Genomic DNA, 24,136 nt, shown 5'->3' on the forward strand with positions numbered 1-24,136 from the left:
AAAATATCCTATGTTCACCACGCGCCACGTCATCCACATCCACGTCGACGGCGGTGCGGAGCTTCCGTTGCCAGAGCTTCTCTAGTCTCTCGGTCAGTGCGGAGGTAGGTTAGAGCCTGTGACATCATCATTATCATCATCTTCATTATTGTTGATGCGTGTTATTATTATCATTATACTCTCAGATATTATTTGACAGTGTATGCGTAAATCAGAAATCAAAAAACAAAAAAGAAAATATTAACATAAATAAATTTGTAAATACTAAATTATTCTTAAAATATATTTATCTATGTTTCACTCGATTTTTGATATCTTTTTATAAAATGTTAAAATCGAGTTTGTATCAAGATATCAATTTAGGAGCAAATACAATTTTTTTGAAAAAGAGTGATGAGCTCAATTCAGAAATTACTTCATTTATTTATTTAAAAAAATCTCACACAAGCAACATTTTTGTTTAGAGAACTATTTAAATAAAAATATTTAAAACGTTTTTTTTAAAATATTTTTTAATAATTAAAATTTAATACACTTATTATTTTTGTTAAAAATAAATCAGACAAATTAATTTGACCCAAATCAGTATAAATTAATATTTTTTTATAAAAAATAATTATAATATCTCTATTATAAAAAATAATTAAAATACTCTTTATATATCAAATTCTTTATAATCAGTGATCAAGTTGTGCAACAACTTGAACTACCTACGCTGCAAGTAGTAACTCCACCACCAATAATCACTTTGCATTAATTGTAGGATACCATGGTGTAGCATTATTATTATTATTGTTATTGCTGTTCGGATCCAATAATCCTACCTCATGAGGTTGAGATTCAATAGTGATTATAATATTAGAGCCGCCTGTGATATCATTTTTATTATTGTTGTTGTTATTATTATAATTACAGAAAATATGCTCAAAATCATCGCTTTTATTGCATTGTCAGATATTATTTGACATTGTATGTGTAAATGAGAAATGAAAAAACAAAAAGAAAATATTAACCTAAATAAATTGATAAATACTAAATTATTGTTAAAATATATTTATCTAAAAAAAAAGTATTTTACTTTTAGAAAGAGAAAACTAAAGAACATTATTACTTAAAATAAAAAAACTCACAAAAAACCATTAATTAAAAGAGAGTATAGTAATGTAAATTAAAATGCAATTTTTATATTTAAATTAAGATACGTATCTTATTAACCTATTCATTTAATCTCTATCACTTATTAATGAATTAATTTTTTTTTTCAAAATTACATTTAATCTCTATCACTTATTAATGAATTAATTTTTTTTTTCAAAATTAAAGTTAGGAGTGAAATTTAAACTCATAACTTTTTAAATGAATATAAAAATATTATACCATTTGAGTTATAGTTTATTGGCACTTATTAATGAATTAATTAATATTGAATCAAGTTGTATTTGTATATACCTAGGTATTATTATTGTATATTTGTATATTAATATTAATATTAATTTTTAATTTCAATGTCAAAGTAGCAATGTTCTTTGTGGCGTTGGGAGGGGGTGGCCCAAAAAAATTTAATAGTGAAAAAAATATAAAAGTAAAATTTTAGTATAAATATATTCATAATTTGAAATTAAAGCTTATTTATATTTATCAAGAATAAATTAGAATTATATATACAAACATACATATATATAAATTAAATTAAATTTTTTAATAAATTAATTATTTGATAAAAAGTTATATTAATCTAGAATAATAAAAAATAATTTATAATTGTTCTTTTTTTATTTTCAACATTATTAAAAAAAATTATGTGTTCTTAAATAATTATTTAACTATTCATTATTTTTTATTCCTTTGTAAAATTTTACTTATTATAATATGTGGTGTAAATATTTTTTTAACCAAAATAATTATCAACATAGACAAGATTATTTTAATAAAGAATCTTAATATATTAAAATATAGATAATATGCATTTTCATCTTAACTAACTTTTAGAACACTAAAAATTTTAGTTATATTTAAAAAATTAAGTTTAATTCGATTATTAATTACTTAACTTGTGTTAAAAGTTAACTATAATTATTTATTAATTTTTATTGAGTTGATTTTTTATTTCTTTATAGTTTCTATGTCAAAAACCAAATTTAACAAAATAATTATAATTTTTTATCATAAAACTCAACATTTTATCTATAATTTTAAATTTTTTCAAACAGATAAATAATAAATAAATATTTTAATAACGATGTCTTTTTATATAAAAATAATATTGTAAACTATTATTAAATAATTCAATCAAATATATTTATTTAGTCAAATATGTCAATCCGATTTATAACATGATTTTAATACAAAAGCATTATATTAAAGTATCTAATTAAATAATATAATAGCCAACGAGTTATACGTCAAATAACATAATTTTTTCATACTCACCTAAATATCGCGAATTCGAATTTTATTCCTAACTTTAAAAAAAAAAACTAAATAATATAACAAATACTTAAGGTAGCATTTAGAAGAGAAATAGAGACTGAGATTGAGAAATAGAAACTAAAAGACTGAAATTGAAATAAGTCTGTACATAAAGTAGTATTTAAAAGAGAGACAAAAACTGAGAGATAGAAACTGAAAGACAGATACTGAAATAAGTCTCAGTATTATGTTTAGTATAAAGTGAGAGACAAAAACTAAAATAAAAATAAAATTCTAATTTAATTTACACAAAGAATAAAATTAAAAATAATTAATTAAAATAAAAATATTTTAGATATAATATATTATTAAAATTTCAGTTTTTGTTCTAAAAAATTTCAACCTCCTATATTTTTATTTTTTCAAAATATTAAAATACTAAAATTTTAAAATAAAAATTTAAATTTTAGTATCAATCTTGTCAACAAACATAATACTAAATTTTATTGTCTCAATTTTTGTCTCGTTACTTCGAAATAAACGCTAACTAAATGAGATCCTTTTTATACTTGTGAACGGAGGAAAAACAAAAACAAAACCGATTTGATACATCTCCCCTGGTGAGACATTTGACCGTTCCTTTTGCCAATAGAACTCTATCACCCATTCTACACTAAAGACTAGTAGGCCTGCATATAATAATGAAAAATTTTTAAATGTATAAAAATACCGTTCAGTTGTTTTAATAGTTGATTTTAATTAATATATATTATATATATTTTTTATAATTCACACGGTTAAAATAACTGCAACACAACTCTTCTTATAATAATTGACTAATTAGTAATTATATAAGTAGCAGGAGAAGTGTATATACATCTTGCGTCATGAACACAACTTTCTTGTCTTAATTGATTGCAAGTCATCCAAAATTTGTTGATTCCGAATGGCTTCAACTTCCAGGCTTCTTCTTGGCACATCACCATTTCCTCATCCTACTCCATCATCACTTTCCATCACAACTGGTACCACTTTTCCCTTTTCTTTTTTCTTCACATAAAAACTCACCTGTAATTATATTTATTAAATAATAATTTAGTCAAATTTATTAAATTATGTAATAACTATATATATATATTAATTTTATATGAATACAATTACATGTAAATTTTTCGTTGGTTGTTTAGGTTCAGTTGCAACAGCAAGAGCTTTATGGCACAAGAACAGAAAACTCCAATCCTTGCAGCATAACTGGAACCATTCTTACAAATTCATTCATGGAAGATCCACAGCACGAAATTTATTTATAAAAGCAACTTCTGAACCGTATGATACACAAAGCATTTGGATCAAGTCTATGAAGGATATCATGCACACTGTCCAAAACTTTACTGTCTCTTATTATTTAATTACTGTGGTTAGTTCACAAATCACAATCAACCTTAAATGCTACACTACACACTTGTTAATATTGTCCATTTAATAATAAAGGGTATGGGTGCAGTGGCAGAGCTTAGTTCGGACAAGGGAGGTCATGGTCCCCTCCCAAACTTTTTATAAAAAACTTAGTAGTACTTTTTCAAAGATAAAAAATAGTTCAATTGACTTAAATACTTTACTATGACTTAAAGTATCTAATAAGTTTAATAAACAACACTCTCTCTATCTTTAAGTTCAAATATCAAAAATTAGATATTTTTTATTTATTTAATTTAATATTATTCTATATTTTACTATTTATTTAATTTAATTTTTATATGATAAAAAATAATAGAATATTCAATAAGTATTAATATTATTGTATTTGTATAAATTGATAAAAAAATTCAATAAATATTATAAATTTTAATATTTGTCTTTCTAACTTCTTCTTTACATATTTTATAAGATATATATTCAAATTTTTATATAAAATAATAATGAAAAATCAAAGAATTGATACATTTTTTAAGAAGAAGGGTAATATTTAAAAAGGAGAACATATAACTTTTACAATATCAACACATGTAGATAGTTCTTCTACTTTAATGAATCACGAAGAAAGTGAGATATAACCTTTAAAAGTTCAAAAATTTACATCTGATGACTTTAACCTTAACTTTTTGGAACAAGATCTTTAAAAACGGCTTTAAATTTGGCAATATCACCCAAACCAGAGAGATGAGATTAGACGAGCTTATCTTAAATGGAGTCCATATCAAAAATATTTTGACAATTATTTTCTATTTGGCCCCCCTAAAATTTTATTTCAAGTTCCGCCACTGTATGGGTGGGTTCCGTTAGAATAGTTGAAAAGATTTTTTAATCAATATATTTATTAGAAAAAGTCTAGGGACAGCAATTTTATTGAATTTTGGCCAGCATGTAACCAGCACAGAAAGGTGAGTCATTGGATAAAATCTCATACCAATCTCACACTATTAAATTATTATTGATGACTATTTAATGGCTACTAATCACAAAAATTACTGGCCCTAATATTGCTCTATTTATTAATTAGTGGGTTGAAAAGACTTATGAGTTTAATATTTTTTTATGTCCGGTCAGTTAATGAGCATATGTTCGGCATCGCTCCTTGCAGTGGAAAATTTATCAGATCTATCTCCAAAGTTTTTTATTGGCTTATTCAAGGTGAGCTTCATATCCTTCTATATCACAATTCTTTATAAATTAGATTAATATTTAATTAGGATCTTAATTAGTACACTAGCCAGCAAAATCTCTTATATTATCACTTGACCCTTCCTATAGCATAAATAATGCATGTCATCTTGCATTTAGAAATAATTTTTTTTGAAGAAAGTGATAATATAACTAAAATAAAGATACATAACCATGAGGTAGAATTCGTTGTCATTTTTTGCATTGCCATCAACAACCAAATAGATCAACACCACATCATTTCTTATAACTCAGAAACGACTTCTTCTTGATTCCATCAAAAAGATTCTGCTATTCCGTTCTAACCAAATGTTTCAGATAACCGCAAAGAATCTTATCAGCCACTTCTTTCTCTCAGACTTACGATCAGACACTTCAATCCAACTCTCAAACAGTTTTTTGATAGTCTCCGGAATAACCCAAGCTCTGTTTGCACCCGTCAATCAAGTACACCACACCTGTCAAGTAAATTCACAACCAAAAACAAATTGTGCATAAATTCTATTTCTTTTTTACATAAAACACAAATCTTATCGCTATGATGTACGATTCCTAACCTACTCAATCACTCTTTAGTGTTGATCCTGCCTATTAAGACAAACCACACAAAGAACTCTACTCTTGGAGGAACCAATCCTCTCTAAATGGCACTAATAAAGCTGTAGCTTGTGATGTTTTCTGGAAGAGTCTCTTTCTGTAGCCATTCAGAAATAATTTATTGGCTTTTTTTATTGATTTTCCATTCTTTTACAAACTTACCATGAAATTGTTATAATTTTACATACATTTTTTTTTGTATAAATAAATATAGTATGAAAATTGAGGTATGTTAATAATAAATTTGCAGAAGGATGATTTATTGGTAAAAAAATATAATCACAATTCATTATCATATTTTGATCTCTAAAATAGTATATCAAATGTTTTAATCTTTTATATTAGAGTCAATAGTTTGATTTACAAAAATATGTCAAATGATTTTATATTCACATGAAAGTTTATAGACATGATCAATAATATATAAAGTTCTCTTACCAAACCAAATATTTGTTATTATTAAATATATCTTTACAAAATTCAAATTTGTCATTCTTTTAAAAAAAATATAGTAGTTGAATGAAGAACAACTAACTACTATTTGATCATTTAAAATAATACATTAAAATAATTAAAATGTTTCAGATTTCAAGTGCCAAATGGTGAGAAAGGTATTTTTTTTAAAAATATTCTTTATACTACTTATTATATATATTTCTTATATTTTTTTATAGTATAAAAGCCAATATTTTTTTCACTTATTAATGACCAATAATTTTGAATACTAAAAATAAAAACAATTGGAAGTCACGATGATGCATGTTTATAATTATCTTTCTAATATTTAAATGAGCAAAAGTCAACTCTATATGTTTTTTTTTAAATAATAAAAAATGAAAGAGATTCAAGGTTTTTTTTATATAATGAAGAGAATAATTAGAAAAATAAATTATAAATCTCAATTATTTTTCTTTAGTATTTTTACTTTAAATACAATATTTTAATTGGAACGCTTCTTCGAGTCTTGATAGGGAGATGAAAACAACTCCAAAATAATATGTATTACTTTGTAATATTTTCTAATTTTCTTTCTTCATGAAATTCAAGTGCAATCGACTTCACGTGAAATTGGCAACTGAGAGTCGTTAGATAATTTGATTGATTTGACTAAATTTTCATCTAACAGCTCTCAACTATCAACTTCATGTGAGTCGACTACACCTGATTTTTTCACCTTCTTTCTTTCTTTTCAATGATCCTAGAAGCTGAAAGGTTTTTTTTTTTTTTTCCTCTTAGAAGATATGATTATTAATTATAACTTCAGAAGTGTTTTATTAATTAACCTCTTTTTCCCCTCAGTATATCATACCTATCATTTTCATGCATTGGTATGTAGTTGGCGTAAATCAATTATCTGATCCTGAAACAGACAAGGTATGAACTTCTTGGCCTTGTGAAATTTTAGATTTTGTAATTTCACAAAAATTTGTTATCATAGAAATATTTTGTTCACCAATGAATTCACGAGAAAGCGTGACATTCAAATAGGTAGGTAAAATAGGTAGGTGTGTTGTGATTCTGTTTTATTATTCATAGTTTTTAAGTTGTAACTAATTTGATAATCGATTTTTTGTGTCTACGAATTTTGTTAGCTTTCAAAAATTTCTCGTTTCTAATCCTTCTAAATTGAAAGGTTTTCAGTTTATTTTAATTTGCATTTTTTATTTCTAATAAATTGTTGTGATACCATTTATATTCATAATATAATTTAAACCAACAGATATATTTGGACGATAATATAATCTATTTTTCACTATTAATGCATCAAAATAATTTTTTTTTTTTACATACACATTCTAGCTTATTACTTTGTTTATGGTATGTCTTACTTTTGTATACTAATGTTATATGTTTTATTATTATTATTATTATTGTAGATTAACAAGCCATATCGTCCGTTGGCATCTGGAAAAATTTCATACAAAACTGGAGTCATTATCTCTATATCATGTTTATTTATGGTACGCTACAATTGATTTATTACTTTTATCAGCATATCAATGTCTATCATGTCTTCTAAATTAAATTTCAATTTCAGTACAATGTGGCAATATAATTTCGGTTTCTTTCTTAATTCCATATCCAATTGACAAATTATTTGTTACATACAACTCGGATAAAGTATTATTCCTTATTATACTACAAAAATTAAAATACTATTTACTGATTTGGCTGATGAAAATTAAAATCATCTCTAAATTTTTTTTTTTACGTTTAAAATCATTTTAATGTTGAATTTAGTTTTCAAACAAAAATATCCTTATATTTATTACTGGTAGTTATAAAATTTTTATAAAGAGAATAAAAAAATATATTGGTAAGAAAGGCGCAAATAGGCAAATAGCTTTACTCTTCGCAAAAACATAATATCATCATCTTCTTCGGAAATTATAAATTAGAATTTATTCTAATTATTTTCTTAATCTTTGACTTTTGACTCTTGATCTCATCACCTTATTCAAAAGCCTTTTTTTTAAATAGAGCCACCACAATCCCATTTACCACTAACAATAATAATTCTTTTTTTTTTTAAAACAAAACTAAAGAAAAAAAGAAAGAAGAAAAAGAAAGAGAAACATAGAAAAGAAAAGAAAAAAAAATCTTAATCTAAATCACTCTATAAAAGACGAAGCTAGAGAGTGAGTGGTTGAATCCAATTCTTTTTTTTTATCAAGGGTAATTTGGTCCATAAATTAATGTTGGAATAAAAATGATCATTTTTAAAAAAAATTAACGTTACGGGTGATTTAAAAACAAAAATCATTAGGAATGATTTCAATTTTTGACAAAAACCTTGAAGATAACCCTTTTAATTACTAATTTGTTCACTTCATGCTTAAGTAAATTTCATTGGGTTTTTTTAAATTGTGAATAAATGAGAATCAATCATATAGTAACATTTTTTTCAATTTATTATAAATCACTCGTCTTTAAAAGAGATGGCTTCTAGAAAGTTTAAACGAGGGAACTCACTGGTACTAGTTGTTTATAGTTGTTGAAAATTAACTGGTTCAACTCTTTATTTTTTTTTTTCTCTAAATGAACCAGATCTTTTACCTTTATTTTTTATAAGTATTCTAAATCTTTTTACAAAGAACTCAATCTCACCATTTCTGAACAAGTCATCTTTTATCTCTTCATCTTTGGTTTTAATTTTGGACTTTAGGGCTACTTCTTTGTTTTGTTGTTAACTTTTAGAGGTGTGATTTTCTAAGTTAATAATTATATTCTCAACTTATCATAAGTTATTTTGTTAAGATTATTCTTTTCTTGTGTAACAGTATTTTTAATCTCTCATTGATTGGTGAGACTTACTTGTATCTTATAGAAATAATTTTGGATTGGATCGGACCGGGTTTAAGTAGATTCAGTTCCGACCTTAAAAGGATAACGGGTCTACTTTGACCCAACTCGAAATAACCCGAAAAAAAAATCGAATTAAATATCTACATTATAATTATAATTATAAAATAAAATTATATTTATTATAATTAAATATCTGCATTATAATTATAAGGTATATAAAGCAACCAATTTGTACCTATAAAATATACCAAAACAATTTTGTGGACATTTGAAACAAGATATTTTAAGACAGTAGTTGTTAACAAACAACCCCCCTCCAAACTTTTTTTTACAGAGTTTTGGACTTGCGGGAATATCAAGATCAAAGCCATTGCTTTGGTGTCTCCTGATCTATTTTGTGGGAATGACAGGCTATTCAATTAATGTAAGTTCATTTTTGTATTGATGTAAATAAAATTTTATTTTTAATTATTATTATATTTATTCTCACATGATAGCAAAACTATACTTGCATATACTTATTATTAAAGGTCCTATGTAAACATTTGAAAGGCATTAGTGATTTTTTTATATGGGTGATAAAGAAGGGAGACAATACAATTTTTTTTACAAAAAATTTAAAACAAGGATAAGAGGAACAAAACTTGAAGGTTGGTTGGAAATAATGATGATATCACCTCTAGTAACTCGGCCATAAGCTGCAAAGCCATCTTTCTTTGGAGGAGGTTAAGAGAGGGTTATGTTCTGAGAAATAATCGATCCTTTTAATTTTTTTTTTAATAATTGAGAGATTAAAGTGTAATTTCTCATCATTAATTTTATAATTGAAATAAAAAAAAATATAAAAAAAATAATAAAAAATTAAAGATCACATTTTACTTCTTCAATTTTTTTAATAATTAAAAGGATTCATTCTCCTATGTTTAGTGTCCACTCCCAAATTGCTCCAAGAGAGAATAGATGATTGCAAAATTCTTTGAATTCTATTGGGACTTAGTTGGTGGTGATGTATTCCATGCTATCAAAAACTTCTTTAACGAAGAGAATTCTCAAAGGTTTTAACTATATCCATGTCAGACTCATTCTAAAGTTCAAAATGTCATGACCTAGGTTAGGCCAATTAGTTTATCTACCGTCTTTTAAAAATTATATTTAAAATTATATCTCATATAGATTATAAGGCTGTATGAAATTAATTAATCCAAATCAAAGTGTACTTTTGAAGGGCCAACTAATTTCAAATAATATTTTGATAGCTTATAAAGGTATGCATCTTTTGAAAAATAAGAAGACAAGTCTTCAAATGAAAATGGATATGAAATTAGACATGAGCAAGACATATAATAAGGTGGTCTGTCAGTTTTTGTGATTTATCACGGAGAAACTTAGCTTTTAGACTAAGTGGATAAGTTGAATTGGTGAATTAGTCGCATCAGTTTCTTTTTTTATGGTTGTGAAAAATCAACTTTATAATTTTTTTTAAACTATCTAGAGGTTTCAGTCAAGGAGACTCTTTATTCCCATATCTTTTTTTATTTTGTGCGAAAAAACTCTTTTTTACTACATAAGGTAGAATAAAACAGACTAATTCAAAAAATTCAGGTAAATAGGAGGTGTTCTACTATCAGCCATCTATTCTTTGCCGACAAATAAATTATTTTTCAAAAGGTTTTGAGAAAAATTAGAGTTAAGTACGATTTTGGTCACTAAGGTATAGGTCGAAATTTTTTTTCGTCTCCAACCTTTTTTTGTATACAAAATCATCCTAAGGTTTAACTTGATTTTAAAATTGTATGTACTTACCTTAGAGACCAAAATCATACGGAGGAAGCGGCAAAAGCAGAGGCAGAAGTGGATCATAAATAGTTTCTTCTTCTTCTTTCCTTCCTTCCTTCTTCTTCTTCATCCCTTCTCCCTTTACATGAGCAGAAACACGCTCTTTCTCTTATTTTTCTTTTTTTTTTGTTTATTTATAATTTTTTTTGTTATGGATAATTTGAACCAAAATTTTAGGATTTAAGTAAAAATGACAATTTTAAAATTTGATTTTAAACCTTAGAGAGGATTTTATATAAAAAAAAGGTTAAAAATGAAAAAATTTTTGACTTCTACCTTAAAAACCAAAATCTCACTTAACCCAAAAAATTATGATAAAATCCTTCAATTATTAGTAGATTATAAAAAAATTAGTAGGCAAAAATTAAATCTAAGCAAGTCAGCAATTTTCTTTAATAATAACACCCATAACCGCATCCGGATGCAATTGACAACCATGATAAATATTGATCATATTGGAGTTTTGAATAAATATTTAGGTCTGCCAATTAGTGTTAATAAATCCAAAAAGACCCCTTTGAATCTAATTAAAGAGCAAATCCAGCAGAAAATTTAAAGTTGGCAGAGAAATCTGACCTAAATGAAGGCAAACATATTTTAATTAGAACAATAGGTAAAGCAATTTCAAATTAATACTCTCTTTTGTCTTAAATTGCCAAACTCATCTATTATTTATTAATATTTTTAATTTTATAATTAAAATATGTCACGTATAATTTTTTTATTGTAATTAAAATTAAATTTTTTAAATTAAAGAATTCTCCTCTTATTCTTACTAATTTTATAACCAAAATGTATCACATATCACTCTCTCATTGTAATTGAAATTGAATCTTTTTCTTCAAAATTAAAGAATTTTTTCCTCCTCTTTACTAATTTTACAATAAAAATGTGTCACATGTCACTCTTTCATTGCAATTGAAATTAAATTTTTCCCTCCAAAATTAAAGAGTTCTCCCCTCCTTCCTCTTCCTTTCTCTATTTCTCTCAATCCTTCAACCACTCTATCTATTTTATATATCATTATCAATTATCAATATCAATGACTAATTATTAATCTGACAATCAAAATGTGCAACATGACATTCTTTAATTACATTAAAATTAAAATATTAAAATTAAAATTAAAATATATCTATATTATGTATCATATATTACCATACTATCTAATTTAATAATCAAATGTGTCACATGACTCTCTTATTAAAATTGAGAGAAAAATATTTTTTCCAAAATTAATAAACTCTCTTCCTAAATTCTCTCGTCTACCCCTCTCCATTTTTCTATTTCTCTCTACCATTTTTACTCTATATATAATTTATATTTTATATTAGTAATTTGACAAATCAAAATATGTCATCCGATATTTTTTTACAATTAAAATAAATTTTTTAATTCCAAAATTAACAAACTCTCACTCTCATTCTTCATCTTTATCTTTCTCTCTCTTTTCTCTCATTCTCTATTTTTTCTATCTTTCTGTTCTATAGAAAATAAAATTAACAAAATAATATAATTCAAATAAAAAATATTATTATTATATACATATTTTTTTAGTTTTTTATTTAGTTTTAAATTTTCACCGCTTATCTTTCTAATTTATATTTTTATTTCTCTTCTTTTTAATATTTTATTACATATATTGGAGAGAATAGTAATGTTATAATTAAAAGTTAAAATTAAGATTCAATTGTTTTAAAAAAATAATTTTGAATTAATTTTATAATTATTAGTATAATTATATTTTTATATACATAGAGAGAAAAAATATTATTTTTAAATAACAAATATAAAAATTAATTATTTTTATTTGTGCAAAATAAAATTAACACCTAATTAAATTATTTTAAATTTTAGATAACAAATTATAAAATTAATTATTTTAAAATGTAAATATTTAGTTACAATAATGGTCTAAATGCTGCACCTAAAAATGGTCCATTGTGGAATTGGCGAAGTCTGCTGAAAGGGCGTCGTATTGTGGAGAAAGTCTTGAATTGGAGAGTTAAGAGTGAAACTTCCACCAGAATTGCTTTTGAGCCTTGGCTGCTTCCACCATACCCCTTTAGAATTTGATCTTTGGGTGAAGGATATTATGAGTTATGACTCTAGACAGAAGAGTTATTTTCTCTTGAAATTAGAAGCTGAATTCTTTTAATTAAACCAACAGAACGAGAAGATAGATTTCCATGGACACTCAATAAATTAAGAACGTACGATGTTGCCTCTAGATATATCATAGCCAATTATTTTTATGGAATCAACTGTTGAAGTTTATCATTCCTAAAAAAGTGACAATTTTTCTGATTTAAGAAAAACCTGTTCCACTCTCAAGGTCACTCCTACTCATACCTATTCCACCTTCTCATGTTAATATTGTAAGAATTTTGCTGGCTCGAGATCAAATAATCGAAAAGAGTGTTTTTCCACCTTCTCCTGTATTTCTAGATGTCCAAAGCAAGCGAGCTTGTTTTAATAACTCTTTGAAAGTCTTTTTAAGGATTTTCTGTTTGATGAATGTTTTTATTCACTGACTTTGTAATTTGAGTAGATTATACTCTTCTATAATAGATGATGTTCATCTAAAATTTCCCATTTCTCTAGCACATGTTGTATTTGTTTTCAACTACCAAAAAATGTTATGAGGATTTAAAGGTATTGCCTCACGTACACTCTTTAATCTTCTCATATATATTATTGCTTGTTTTTATATTATAACTATGTTATATCTAAAAACTTTCAGTTGCCACTATTAAGATGGAAGCAATCTACAATTCCTACACTATTGTCAACTGTACCAGCTAACTTAATAGCAAATATTCTTGCACCTTTTCTTCATATGAAGGTATTTCTTTACATAATTATGCTCTCTTTAGAGCCATATAACTAGTGGTAAGGGTGCATCCATTAGTTTTTCCATCTATTGTAAAAAAAATTTCACATTTTATTTTCGAAGCAATGTTACATAGTCAGTAAATAATTAAATATTATTATTTTTTATCAGTATTTATCTAGCAATAATTTGTATCTATATTTACAGATATTTTGCACATAAAAAATATATAATTTGCACCTATATTTAATAAAATTTTATACATATAATTATATGAATCAATATAATTTACATTTACGTTTTTCAGAATTTACACACATGAATTAGTAAAATTTATTTGTTAAAAATAATTTAATATTTATACTAACTAAATGATAATAAAAATACTAAAAATTGTTAGTCCCAAAAATTTTAAGTTAACAGTAGTACTGTTAGTTGGATAATTAGCTTGTTAATTATAGAGATTAGTTTTTCATAATCAGGTTAGTAAAATTAGTTATTCTCACTTACATGTATGTATATATATGTGACAGCAAGATTTGTAATAGTTAAGAGAAAAGTAAATGAAAAATACTGAAGGCACTTTTTGCCCCCAATTTTCTCTCTCTCTTCTACAATCCCCTTCTTCTTCTAATCAACAATTGGTTCAATCATGGACGCAGAACACAGCAGTTTTAACATGGTGCGGTGAGCGCTCTATGGATTGAATCCTTCGTTTCTTTTCTGTACTTTCTCTGTACTCCTTTGTACTCCCACCTCTTGATTTCTTCTCTTTCCTTAAACCTACACTATAGAGTTTGATGAGAGTTTCTCACTCCCCGATTTTGCGATTTTGCTGTGGTGAGAATTCCGATCAACGGGATTAAGGGAAGAAGATTCTGAATCGGTCATTTACTAGATTCATTGATCAAAGATTTCAATTCCTACTCCAATGGATTCCAACCACACCCCGAATCTTGGAAGCATCGATCTCCAACTTTTGGCCCAAATTGTAGCGCAAATCACTAGTATGCAATCCGCATCGACGAAATCATCTGTGAGCCCTCATCTTGATTTGGCTAGTCCCTATTATTTGCATCCAGCGGACAGTCCAGGTAACCCCTTGATTTCTAGGGTTCTTGATCATCAGAATTATCACAATTGGTCGCACTATATGCTGTTAGCGCTTAAATCAAAGAACAAATTGGCCTTTATTGATGGTACTCTCCCGAAGCCACCTGTAGATGACCCGTTATTTGAGGCTTGGGATCGTTGCAATACTTTTGTCATCTCCTGGATTCATCTTTCTCTAAGCAGTGACATTGCTCAAAGCGTAATGGGAAATAGTATAGCCAAGGATTTATGGCAAGAACTCAAGAATCGATTTTATCAAGGGGATGTCTTCAAGATTGCTGAGCTCCAAGAGAAGTTGTTCTCAATCAAGCAAGGTGATCTGTCTGTCACTCATTATTTCACCAAACTCAAAGGAATTTGGGAAGATTTGGAAACTTTCAGACCCCTCCCACAGTGCAACTGCACACCGAAATGCACATGTGTCTTTGACACGGTTAGCAATTATCGAAAGGATACTTTTGTGGTGCGATTCTTGAGGGGCCTCAATGAACAATTTGGAAGTGCTCGATCAAACATTATGCTCATGAACCCTCTTCCCTCCATTGATTCTGCCTATTCAATGATGCTGCAACAGGAACGACAATTTTTGGGCACTGACATTACTGAGCCGAGCCCTTTGTTGAGCACTGCTTCATCACACACTTTTCAGTCTCGAGGCAGAGGACGCGGGAGAGGCGGTCGAGGACGCGGTCCAAGTGGCAGAGGAAGTTCTAAGCTCTGCGCCTACTGTGGTAAAACTGGACATCTCATCGACACTTGCTACCGCAAGCATGGAATGCCTCCGCATCTTAAGAAACAGAACCAAATCAATAATCTCACTGCTGAGGATGATGATTGCAGTGAACCAATTAGCTTGTATGAGAATCAGGGGGAATCTTCACATGCGAAGTTTACTTCAGAGCAAAAAGATGCATTACTGGCCCTTTTGCAGCATCATGGAGCCAAGGTCAATCATAATATGAATCAAATTGCTCCAGCCAATGACACCAATCCTGGTGAGCATCACTATGCTCTCATGTCCATTTGTTCACAGCACAATGACTCCTGGGTCATCGACACTGGAGCCACCATACATGTGACATATAAGTTAGATGCATTTGATTCGTACCATAAAATCAAACCAGTAAAAGTTAGATTACCAAACAACCAAATCATCATTGCATCTATTGCGGGTCGTGTCATTTTCTCAAAATCTTTATACCTTACAAATGTCTTATACATTCCATCTTTTGCATACAATTTAATTTCTGTTTCACAACTCATTGCATCACTTGACTGCCAATTTGTTTTCAACAAATTTGGTTGTGAGATACAGGACCTTCCAACATGGAAGATGATTGGAGCAGCTGATTACTCTAATGGCTTGTATACACTGAACACCAGCACCACCATACATAATACACTTCAATGCAGCTCACATGACACCACGATGCACAACACCGAACTGTGGCACCTCAGATTGGGCCATGTTCCTTTCAATAAATTGCAACTCTTACATGATTTGTTTCCTTCAATTTCTAGTTCAAACTTTAATAAAATTGTGGCTGCAAAGCCGTGTGATTCTTGTCAATTTGCCAAACAAAAGAGACTCTCTTTTTCTACTAGTCATAGCAAATCTAATGCAGTGTTTGACATTATACACATTGATATTTGGGGTCCTTTGAATATTCTTTCTACTGATGGTAACAAGTATTTTCTCACTATAGTAGATGACTACAGCAGATACACTTGGATATTTTTTATGAAATTAAAATCTGAGACAGAGAGACTGATTAAGAACTTTGTAACCCTCATTGAAAATCAATTTCACAAGACTATAAAATGCATTCGGTCTGACAATGGCAAGGAGTTCTTAATGCATGACTTTTATGCAGCCAAAGGCATATTGCATCAAAGGTCATGCGTGGCAACTCCACAACAGAATGGAATAGTAGAACGCAAGCACCAGCACATACTGCAGGTAGCTCGATCCATTCTATTTCACTCTGCTGTCCCTAATTGCTATTGGGATTTTGCCGTCGCTCATGCTATCCATTTGATCAATAGATTGCCAAGTTCCATCTTAGAAAACAAAACACCTTTTGAAATGATTTTTAACATCAAACCAGATTTCAAACATTTAAAAGTTTTTGGTTGTCTCACTTATATCTCAACACTTGCAGTTGGTAGGATGAAACTCGATAAACGGGCCAGAAAGTGTGTTTTTCTAGGATATAAGGAAGGGACCAAAGGTTACATTGTTTTAGATGTACAAAGCAAACAATTATTTGTGTCAAGAGACGTCGTGTTTTTTGAGTCAAGTCTGCCTTTCACTGAGGCAGCGCTTCCCGCACCTCCTATATCTCATACAATATGTGCTAAGCCCGTTGACCCATTTCTATACACTGAGGCTTATGATGCCACACCACAACATCACGATGACCACAATTCACCCAATATTTCATCACACTTGCCTCCCCTTTCACAAAATTCACATCAACAGATCACTCACACACCATTGAGGACTCACACGGAGGCTCTCTCACAACCTCCTCTATTAACTCCACTCAGAAGGTCCTCAAGGATCCACAAACCACCACGCCACCTAGCTGATTTTCAGTGCATGCAAACCTCTAAACTTTCTATTGCACAATCATCATCATCCTTGTATCCTCTTTCACATTGCATATCATACCATAAACTCTCATCCACTCACAAGGCATTGTCATTGGCTGTTTCAAATGCATCTGAACCTTCATCTTATGAGGAAGCTGTAACTCAAAAATGCTGGGAAGAGGCCATTAATGTAGAATTAAATGCTCTAAAGTCAAATGAAACATGGGACCTCACCCCTCTTCCTCATGGCAAGTCTACAATTGGTAATAAATGGGTTTTTAAATTGAAATTGAGGCCTGATGGATCTGTTGAACGCCACAAGGCCCGGCTGGTTGCAAAGGGTTACACCCAAACTCCTGGTTTTGATTTTTTTGACACATACAGTCCCGTTGCGAAGATGGCAACCCTTCGGACTCTCTTGGCAATTTCAGCAGCTAAGAATTGGTATTTGCAACAACTCGATGTCAATACGGCATTTTTACATGGCGATCTGGATGAGGAGGTCTATATGAGACCCCCTAAAGGTCTTCATCTACCAAGACCGGACCTAGTTTGCAAACTCAAAAAGTCTCTCTATGGCTTAAAACAAGCCAGCAGGCAATGGAACGTGAAACTGACTTCAATGTTAGTTAGTTTGGGGTACAAACAATCCATCAATGATTACTCTCTCTTCACTAAACAATCTGCCAAGTCGTTTACTGCTGTTTTGGTTTATGTGGATGATTTAATACTGACAGGGGATGACCAAGATGAAATAAGGAAAACAAAGATGGCTCTAGACAAAGCATTCAGCATCAAGGACATAGGTGATCTCAAATATTTCTTAGGCTTGGAAATAGCTAGGAGCAACAAAGGTATCTCTGTTTGTCAAAGAAAATATGTCACTGATTTGTTGAAGGACTATGGCTTGAGTGATGCCAAACCAGTTAGTACTCCCATGGAGTATACATCAAAACTGTCCAGATCAGCTGCACCTCCGTATGACGACATTTCAGCATATCGCAGATTGGTTGGAAGATTGGTGTATTTGACCACGACAAGGCCGGACATTTGTTATGCAGTTGGCAAGTTAAGTCAGTGTTTGGACTGCCCTACAACAGCCCACTATCAAGCTGCGATTCGTGTGTTGAAATACCTCAAGAATACCCCCGCTACTGGCCTCATATTCCCTACCTCTTCCGACCTCTGTCTGAAAGGCTTCACTGATGCTGACTGGGCATCTTGTCCAGATACCAGGAGGTCAATTTCTGGGTATTGCTTCTTTTTGGGTGATGCTTTAGTTTCTTGGAAGAGTAAAAAGCAACCTACTGTAGCGAGGTCATCCTCAGAAGCCGAGTATAGAGCCATGGCAGCTGGTGTGTGTGAGGTTCAATGGTTGTCCTATCTTCTACATGATCTTAATATTCCTATTACTCAGCCTATTCCCTTTTATTGTGATAACCAGTCTGCCCTTTATATTGCTGCGAATCCTGTATTTCATGAAAGGACTAAGCATATTGAGGTAGATTGTCATGTGGTGCGAGAAAGAGCCGTGTCTGGGTTAGTTAAGTTGTTACCTATCTCAAGCAAAAATCAAACAGCGGATATCTTCACCAAGGCCTTAGCACCTGGTCCTTTTCAGAATTGTTTTAGCAAGCTAGGCCTGTTCGATTTGTATGCTCCTCAATTGAGGGGGAATGGTACCAGTGATTTTGTTACTTGATGATTGAGATGTTCCCTTATTGCAAGTTAGTGATATGGAATTCTCCATTTCTCTAACTTGAGGGGGAATGTTAGTTAGTTAGATGATGTCATAGTTAGTTTTTTTTTTATTTTTTAACTCCAAGTTGATATTATGACAATATGCATAACTATCAACTTAAGGGGGAATGTTAGTTGGATAATTAGCTTGTTAATTATAGAGATTAGTTTTTCATAATCAGGTTAGTAAAATTAGTTATTCTCACTTACATGTATGTATATATATGTGACAGCAAGATTTGTAATAGTTAAGAGAAAAGTAAATGAAAAATACTGAAGGCACTTTTTGCCCCCAATTTTCTCTCTCTCTTCTACAATCCCCTTCTTCTTCTAATCAACAATTGGTTCAATCATGGACGCAGAACACAGCAGTTTTAACAAGTACAATAATACTAGAGTTAATGCATAATTCAATTTCCAATGTAGCAAATTGGTGTTCAAAGAAGTCTAATATATCTTTGTGTTCAAATGTAATCCTTGATTCTAGACCTATGTTCTGGAGAAGACAACTATATTTCCAAGATCAATAGTCTTTGCCAGTGTGGTCATGAGCGTTTACTATTTAGTCATCATGTTGTTACTAAAGGTAATAAACTTATATATATTAACACTAATAATATGTCTTTTGCTTTAATTTGCTCTCTTAATATACAATATTTGTTGGGATAAAATAGGAAATACCTGACCTTGAAGGAGACAAAGTAACAGGTTTACAAACTTTGTCGGTACACTTTGGTCCAAAGCAGGTATTTTCTCATCTCTTGCAATACCTCGTGATGATGTTATATGGATTTAATTTTGATATACTATATGTGTAAATCAGCTTTATACGTATATTTAATTATATAATATTATATTTAAAAAATAAATATAATTAAAAGATTATATAAAATATTTTATACTATTAGTACATTAAAATTAAATTTTATATCGATATCACACTATCATATTTCTAAATTCCTTTTTTATTAATCTTGTTTTAGGTATTCTGGTCATGTGTTTTACTTCTTGAAATGGCTTATGGAATTGCCATTATCATGGGAGCAACATCTCCCTTCTTATGGAGTAAAATTTTCACGGTAATGTGCTATTCACTTGTATAACTTATAATTTTGGAGGTCTAATATTCATTTTTTTTTTTGAAATTTATTATTGTTGTTGTTTTTTCTTGGGACATAGATTGGAATTTTATTCAAATAACTAGAAGTTTGGTTAATGTTGATAAGTAAATTTCCATTTTCTTTATTTTATCCACTTTCAACAACAAAATCTCATTTTTTTCCCCATAATTTCAAAATTATCTCCTTAAAGGCTAATGCTTTATTTTCAATTAGAATACTTCAATAAATTTCAAAATGTATTATTTTGTTTAACTTAAGATTAAAAATGATTAGTCGAGATGATAATAGATATCTATGAGTTTGATCCCATTCTCCTCCTTTAAAAAAATATGCCCTTTTTTTTTTGCTCTATTTCCATTACAGATCTCCATTTAATAGTTTAGAAAACATCTCCATCAATTTGCCTTCCTTTTCTTACACACACCCCACATTTTTTGGAACAATTTGATCATCAAGCTTACTAATAGTGAGATTGAATAAATCTCTTTTTTTATTATAGGAAAAATATAGATAAATAATTCCTAATCAACTAACTTTAAACAACTGCAATTAATAATTAATAATTTTATATTTAAAAAAAATAAAATTTAAATAATTATTAATTAATAATAATTTTAAAAAAATCAAAATTACTAATTAATGATGAGTTGGCTAGTAGTTGGCTAATTGGGTATTGATTAGCTAACGGAGTTCTTTATTATATAAGAAACTGGATAAAAAAATTAAAAATATAATAATTTTCTTTCTTTTAACTTCAAGTATCCATTTGCGCTCTTATTTATCTTGGGGATCATATCATCTAGTACTTATGAAAAGCTGACTATCCATTTGGATTTGGATAGGTTTATAACTGATTTTTTTTTATTTTTAATTTATGAAAATATGTAGTATTATGTCTGGTATAATTTTTAAAATAAAATTGTAATTTTTTAAAAAGTTATTTTGGTGTTTAAGTTAGAAGTTAAAAAAAAATGATTTCTCTCATAATAAATTTTTTTTTATCATTTTTTTCTTAAAATAAGTACTTTTAGAACTAAAAAACCAAATACAAAATAACTTATTTATAAGCTACTTTTAATATAAACATTTATTGTTTAAACTATTTCTTCAAAAATAACTTAATTAAGTTATTTACCCAAACTGAACTTAAACTCATATCACAAGTGCTTCTTTGGGGAGAGGGGTTTTCCATTCTCCTAATATTAAACAAAAAAACTTTGTGGACGAAAACCACTTTTTAACACATTTATATTTGGATAAAGTATTATTTTAGTATTAATATTTGGGTTAAATTTTAATTTCATCTTTAATATTTGAAATGTTCTATTTTATCTTCAAACATTTTGTTTCATCTTATTTTAGTCTCTTTAATCAAAATTAAATTTTTTTTATTATTCTATTATTTTCATTCTCAAATCACTATATATATTAACTAGTATGACCACTATAATTATAATTTTTGTTAATATCTAAAAAATCACAATAGATGAAAGTGTGTTTTTAGCCAAAAAAAGTTATACTAGAAGATTAAAATAGGACGAAAAAAAATATTTCGGATAAAAATAAAATATTTTAAATTTTAAAGATAAAAATAATATTTTTCTCTTTATATTTAATAGCTATTTGAGGTAAGAGTTCCACGAAAAATATTTTATTTTACAATCCCTTATAATAAATAGATAAATTATTTTATGTTAGCTTAAGTGGCCTTCCTCAATCTCCTAATTTTGCCAATTAAATAGTAAAATTTTAATCCTGCTTGTCAGTATGTATACCCCTAAAATATATTAAAAGAAATGTTTGAGTTATATATATCTGTTATAGACTTATAGTACATATTAAAATATTAATTTGAAATACTTTAATTTGGAACTTACATTTTTTTATCAATTCATTTAACACGAAAAAAGGAGTTTAAGACTCTAATTTACTAACCAATTATTTTAATTTTCCCATGTAGACGTATGTACTTTATTTGAACCTCCATAATCATGTTCACTAATATCAAGTGAAAGTAGGATTACTTCATTATTATTATAATAAAGTTTTGATTATTGTATTGTATATCATTCAATTTGTTAGGTGATAGCACATGGCATCATGGCTTTGATCTTTTGGTATCGTGCTGATTCTGTAGATTTAAAGAGCAAAGATTATTCCCAATCCTTTTATATGTTTATCTATAAGGTATGCAATAACTTTACACTATAAATTAAAGTAATATGAGAAATTAGTTTAGGTGAAGCCAATATGTTTCATAATGGAATTTACATGATAAGTTGACCATATATTTTTAATACAATTTTTTTGATAGAGTATTTTTAATACAATTATATTAAGCATATATAAAAATTAATTATTAAAATTAGTTATTAGTATATAATACATATTAAAATATAAAATATGTATTAAAAATACAATCATGTTAGGTGTACGCTAAAATTAACTACTAAAATCAGTTATTAGAATAAAATACACCTTAAAATATAAAATATACATTAAAAATGAATTAACTACACATGTATTTATTTACAAATACATTATAGCTAATTTTAATAGTTGATCTTGGTGTGCAAATAATATTTTTTCTAATAATAAATTAAACTGCATACATATGTATTAAACAGAAATACATAATAAGAAATACATAATAACTGATTTAGTAATTGATTTTAAATATATAAATATTATTTTTAATATAATAATATTTAAAAAATAATAAAAAATTTGTTCAAATAATTTAAAATTATCTTATTTAATATTTATTAAATATGGCTAGAATCTATCTGTTATTTGTTTGGAGAATAAAAATATTTGATAACAAAAAGATATTAGCAAAAAAAAAAATCAAAATTTAATATTTTTTATTTTATTTAATATATTCTGTAATAAATAAATATTAAATAAAATAAATTTAAGTTATTTAGATGGATTATTTTTTGTCTTCATAGGATTAATATTTTGAGAAATAAGTAAAAAAGGGATTTATGGTTTAGTGGTTTTGGTGCTATGATGTTTAAATAGGCAAGTAGAGAATATAGAGATGGAGATATAAGATCCTTTTATATAACTACTCAATCAATTTAATTTATTACATGATTGAATGATGCTATCCAAATTAATTAAAAGAGAACGTAACTATCATGCCTTTGAAAGTAGTCAATGTTGATCAAAGTTATGAATGCATGTGAATATGATTATTGCTAATTCACATGTTTTATTTTATTTTTTCAGCTTCTTTGTGTGGAGAACATCCTTATACTTTTCGTGAGATAGATGAAGATGCACAAGTATTATTCATATAATAAATAGTGCAAACTTTTCTATATGCTATGTATCTTGGTTACGTTGATTATATATTCATATATATAAACTTAGTAATTATTGTTTTACATCAATTAATAGCTTTGCTTTAGTATCAAATGGAAAATATTTGGATGTATGTCTTATAATTTTGGATAGGAAAAGTTTCATCACACATATGCATAAATGGAAAAACATCCAAAGACAAAATTCCAAAAATTCATTGCATGCATGAAACTAGCTTCTCGATCAAGAACAAATACAAATATAATGTGAACTACTTGAAAAACATTATATAAACATACATCATATATAGGGAGTCATGAAGTACTATCAAGAGGCACAGTTACTAACATGTTAAGAAGAAATAAGTGTTAGCTCCAAAAACCCAAGCCCAACAGAGAGCGATTTTGAATATCAATAGAGATAAAATGGAAATAAAAAATTTCATTGAAAATTATTATCTATGGGCTCAAATGTGTAGGTCACAATTTTTTATTTAGATGTGGCTACCAAGAAATCAAATTTTCTCTTCTTTTCTTTGAAGAAGGATTTTGTGGATTTTTACAACATCAAATCATCAATAGTTTGATTCTTTGATCAATTCATAGTAGCAATGGAG

The 24,136-nt window shown here is 28.1% G+C and overlaps 1 protein-coding gene across 4 annotated transcripts; it reads left to right on the forward strand.

The window, feature by feature from the left end:
- Positions 1-3,276: 3,276 nt before the first annotated feature.
- On the forward strand, positions 3,277-23,609 carry LOC114924763 (naringenin 8-dimethylallyltransferase 2, chloroplastic). Of its 4 annotated transcripts, XM_029290115.2 has the most exons (12): positions 3,277-3,434; positions 3,597-3,826; positions 4,957-5,040; positions 6,967-7,041; positions 7,545-7,628; positions 9,308-9,397; positions 13,553-13,654; positions 19,578-19,676; positions 19,765-19,836; positions 20,074-20,169; positions 22,294-22,398; positions 23,446-23,609. In XM_029290115.2, exons 1-12 carry the CDS (start codon positions 3,356-3,358, stop codon positions 23,485-23,487), a joined length of 1,158 nt encoding a protein of 385 aa, XP_029145948.1. In that variant the 5' UTR covers positions 3,277-3,355; the 3' UTR covers positions 23,488-23,609. The 4 variants fall into 4 exon arrangements, with proteins under 4 accessions (XP_029145948.1, XP_072062569.1, XP_072062570.1 ...); XM_072206468.1 differs by lacking the exon at positions 19,578-19,676; XM_072206469.1 differs by lacking the exon at positions 13,553-13,654.
- Positions 23,610-24,136: the final 527 nt, after the last annotated feature.

Source organism: Arachis hypogaea, chromosome 11 (genome assembly GCF_003086295.3).
Source record: "Arachis hypogaea cultivar Tifrunner chromosome 11, arahy.Tifrunner.gnm2.J5K5, whole genome shotgun sequence".
NCBI classification, from domain to species: domain Eukaryota; kingdom Viridiplantae; phylum Streptophyta; class Magnoliopsida; order Fabales; family Fabaceae; genus Arachis; species Arachis hypogaea.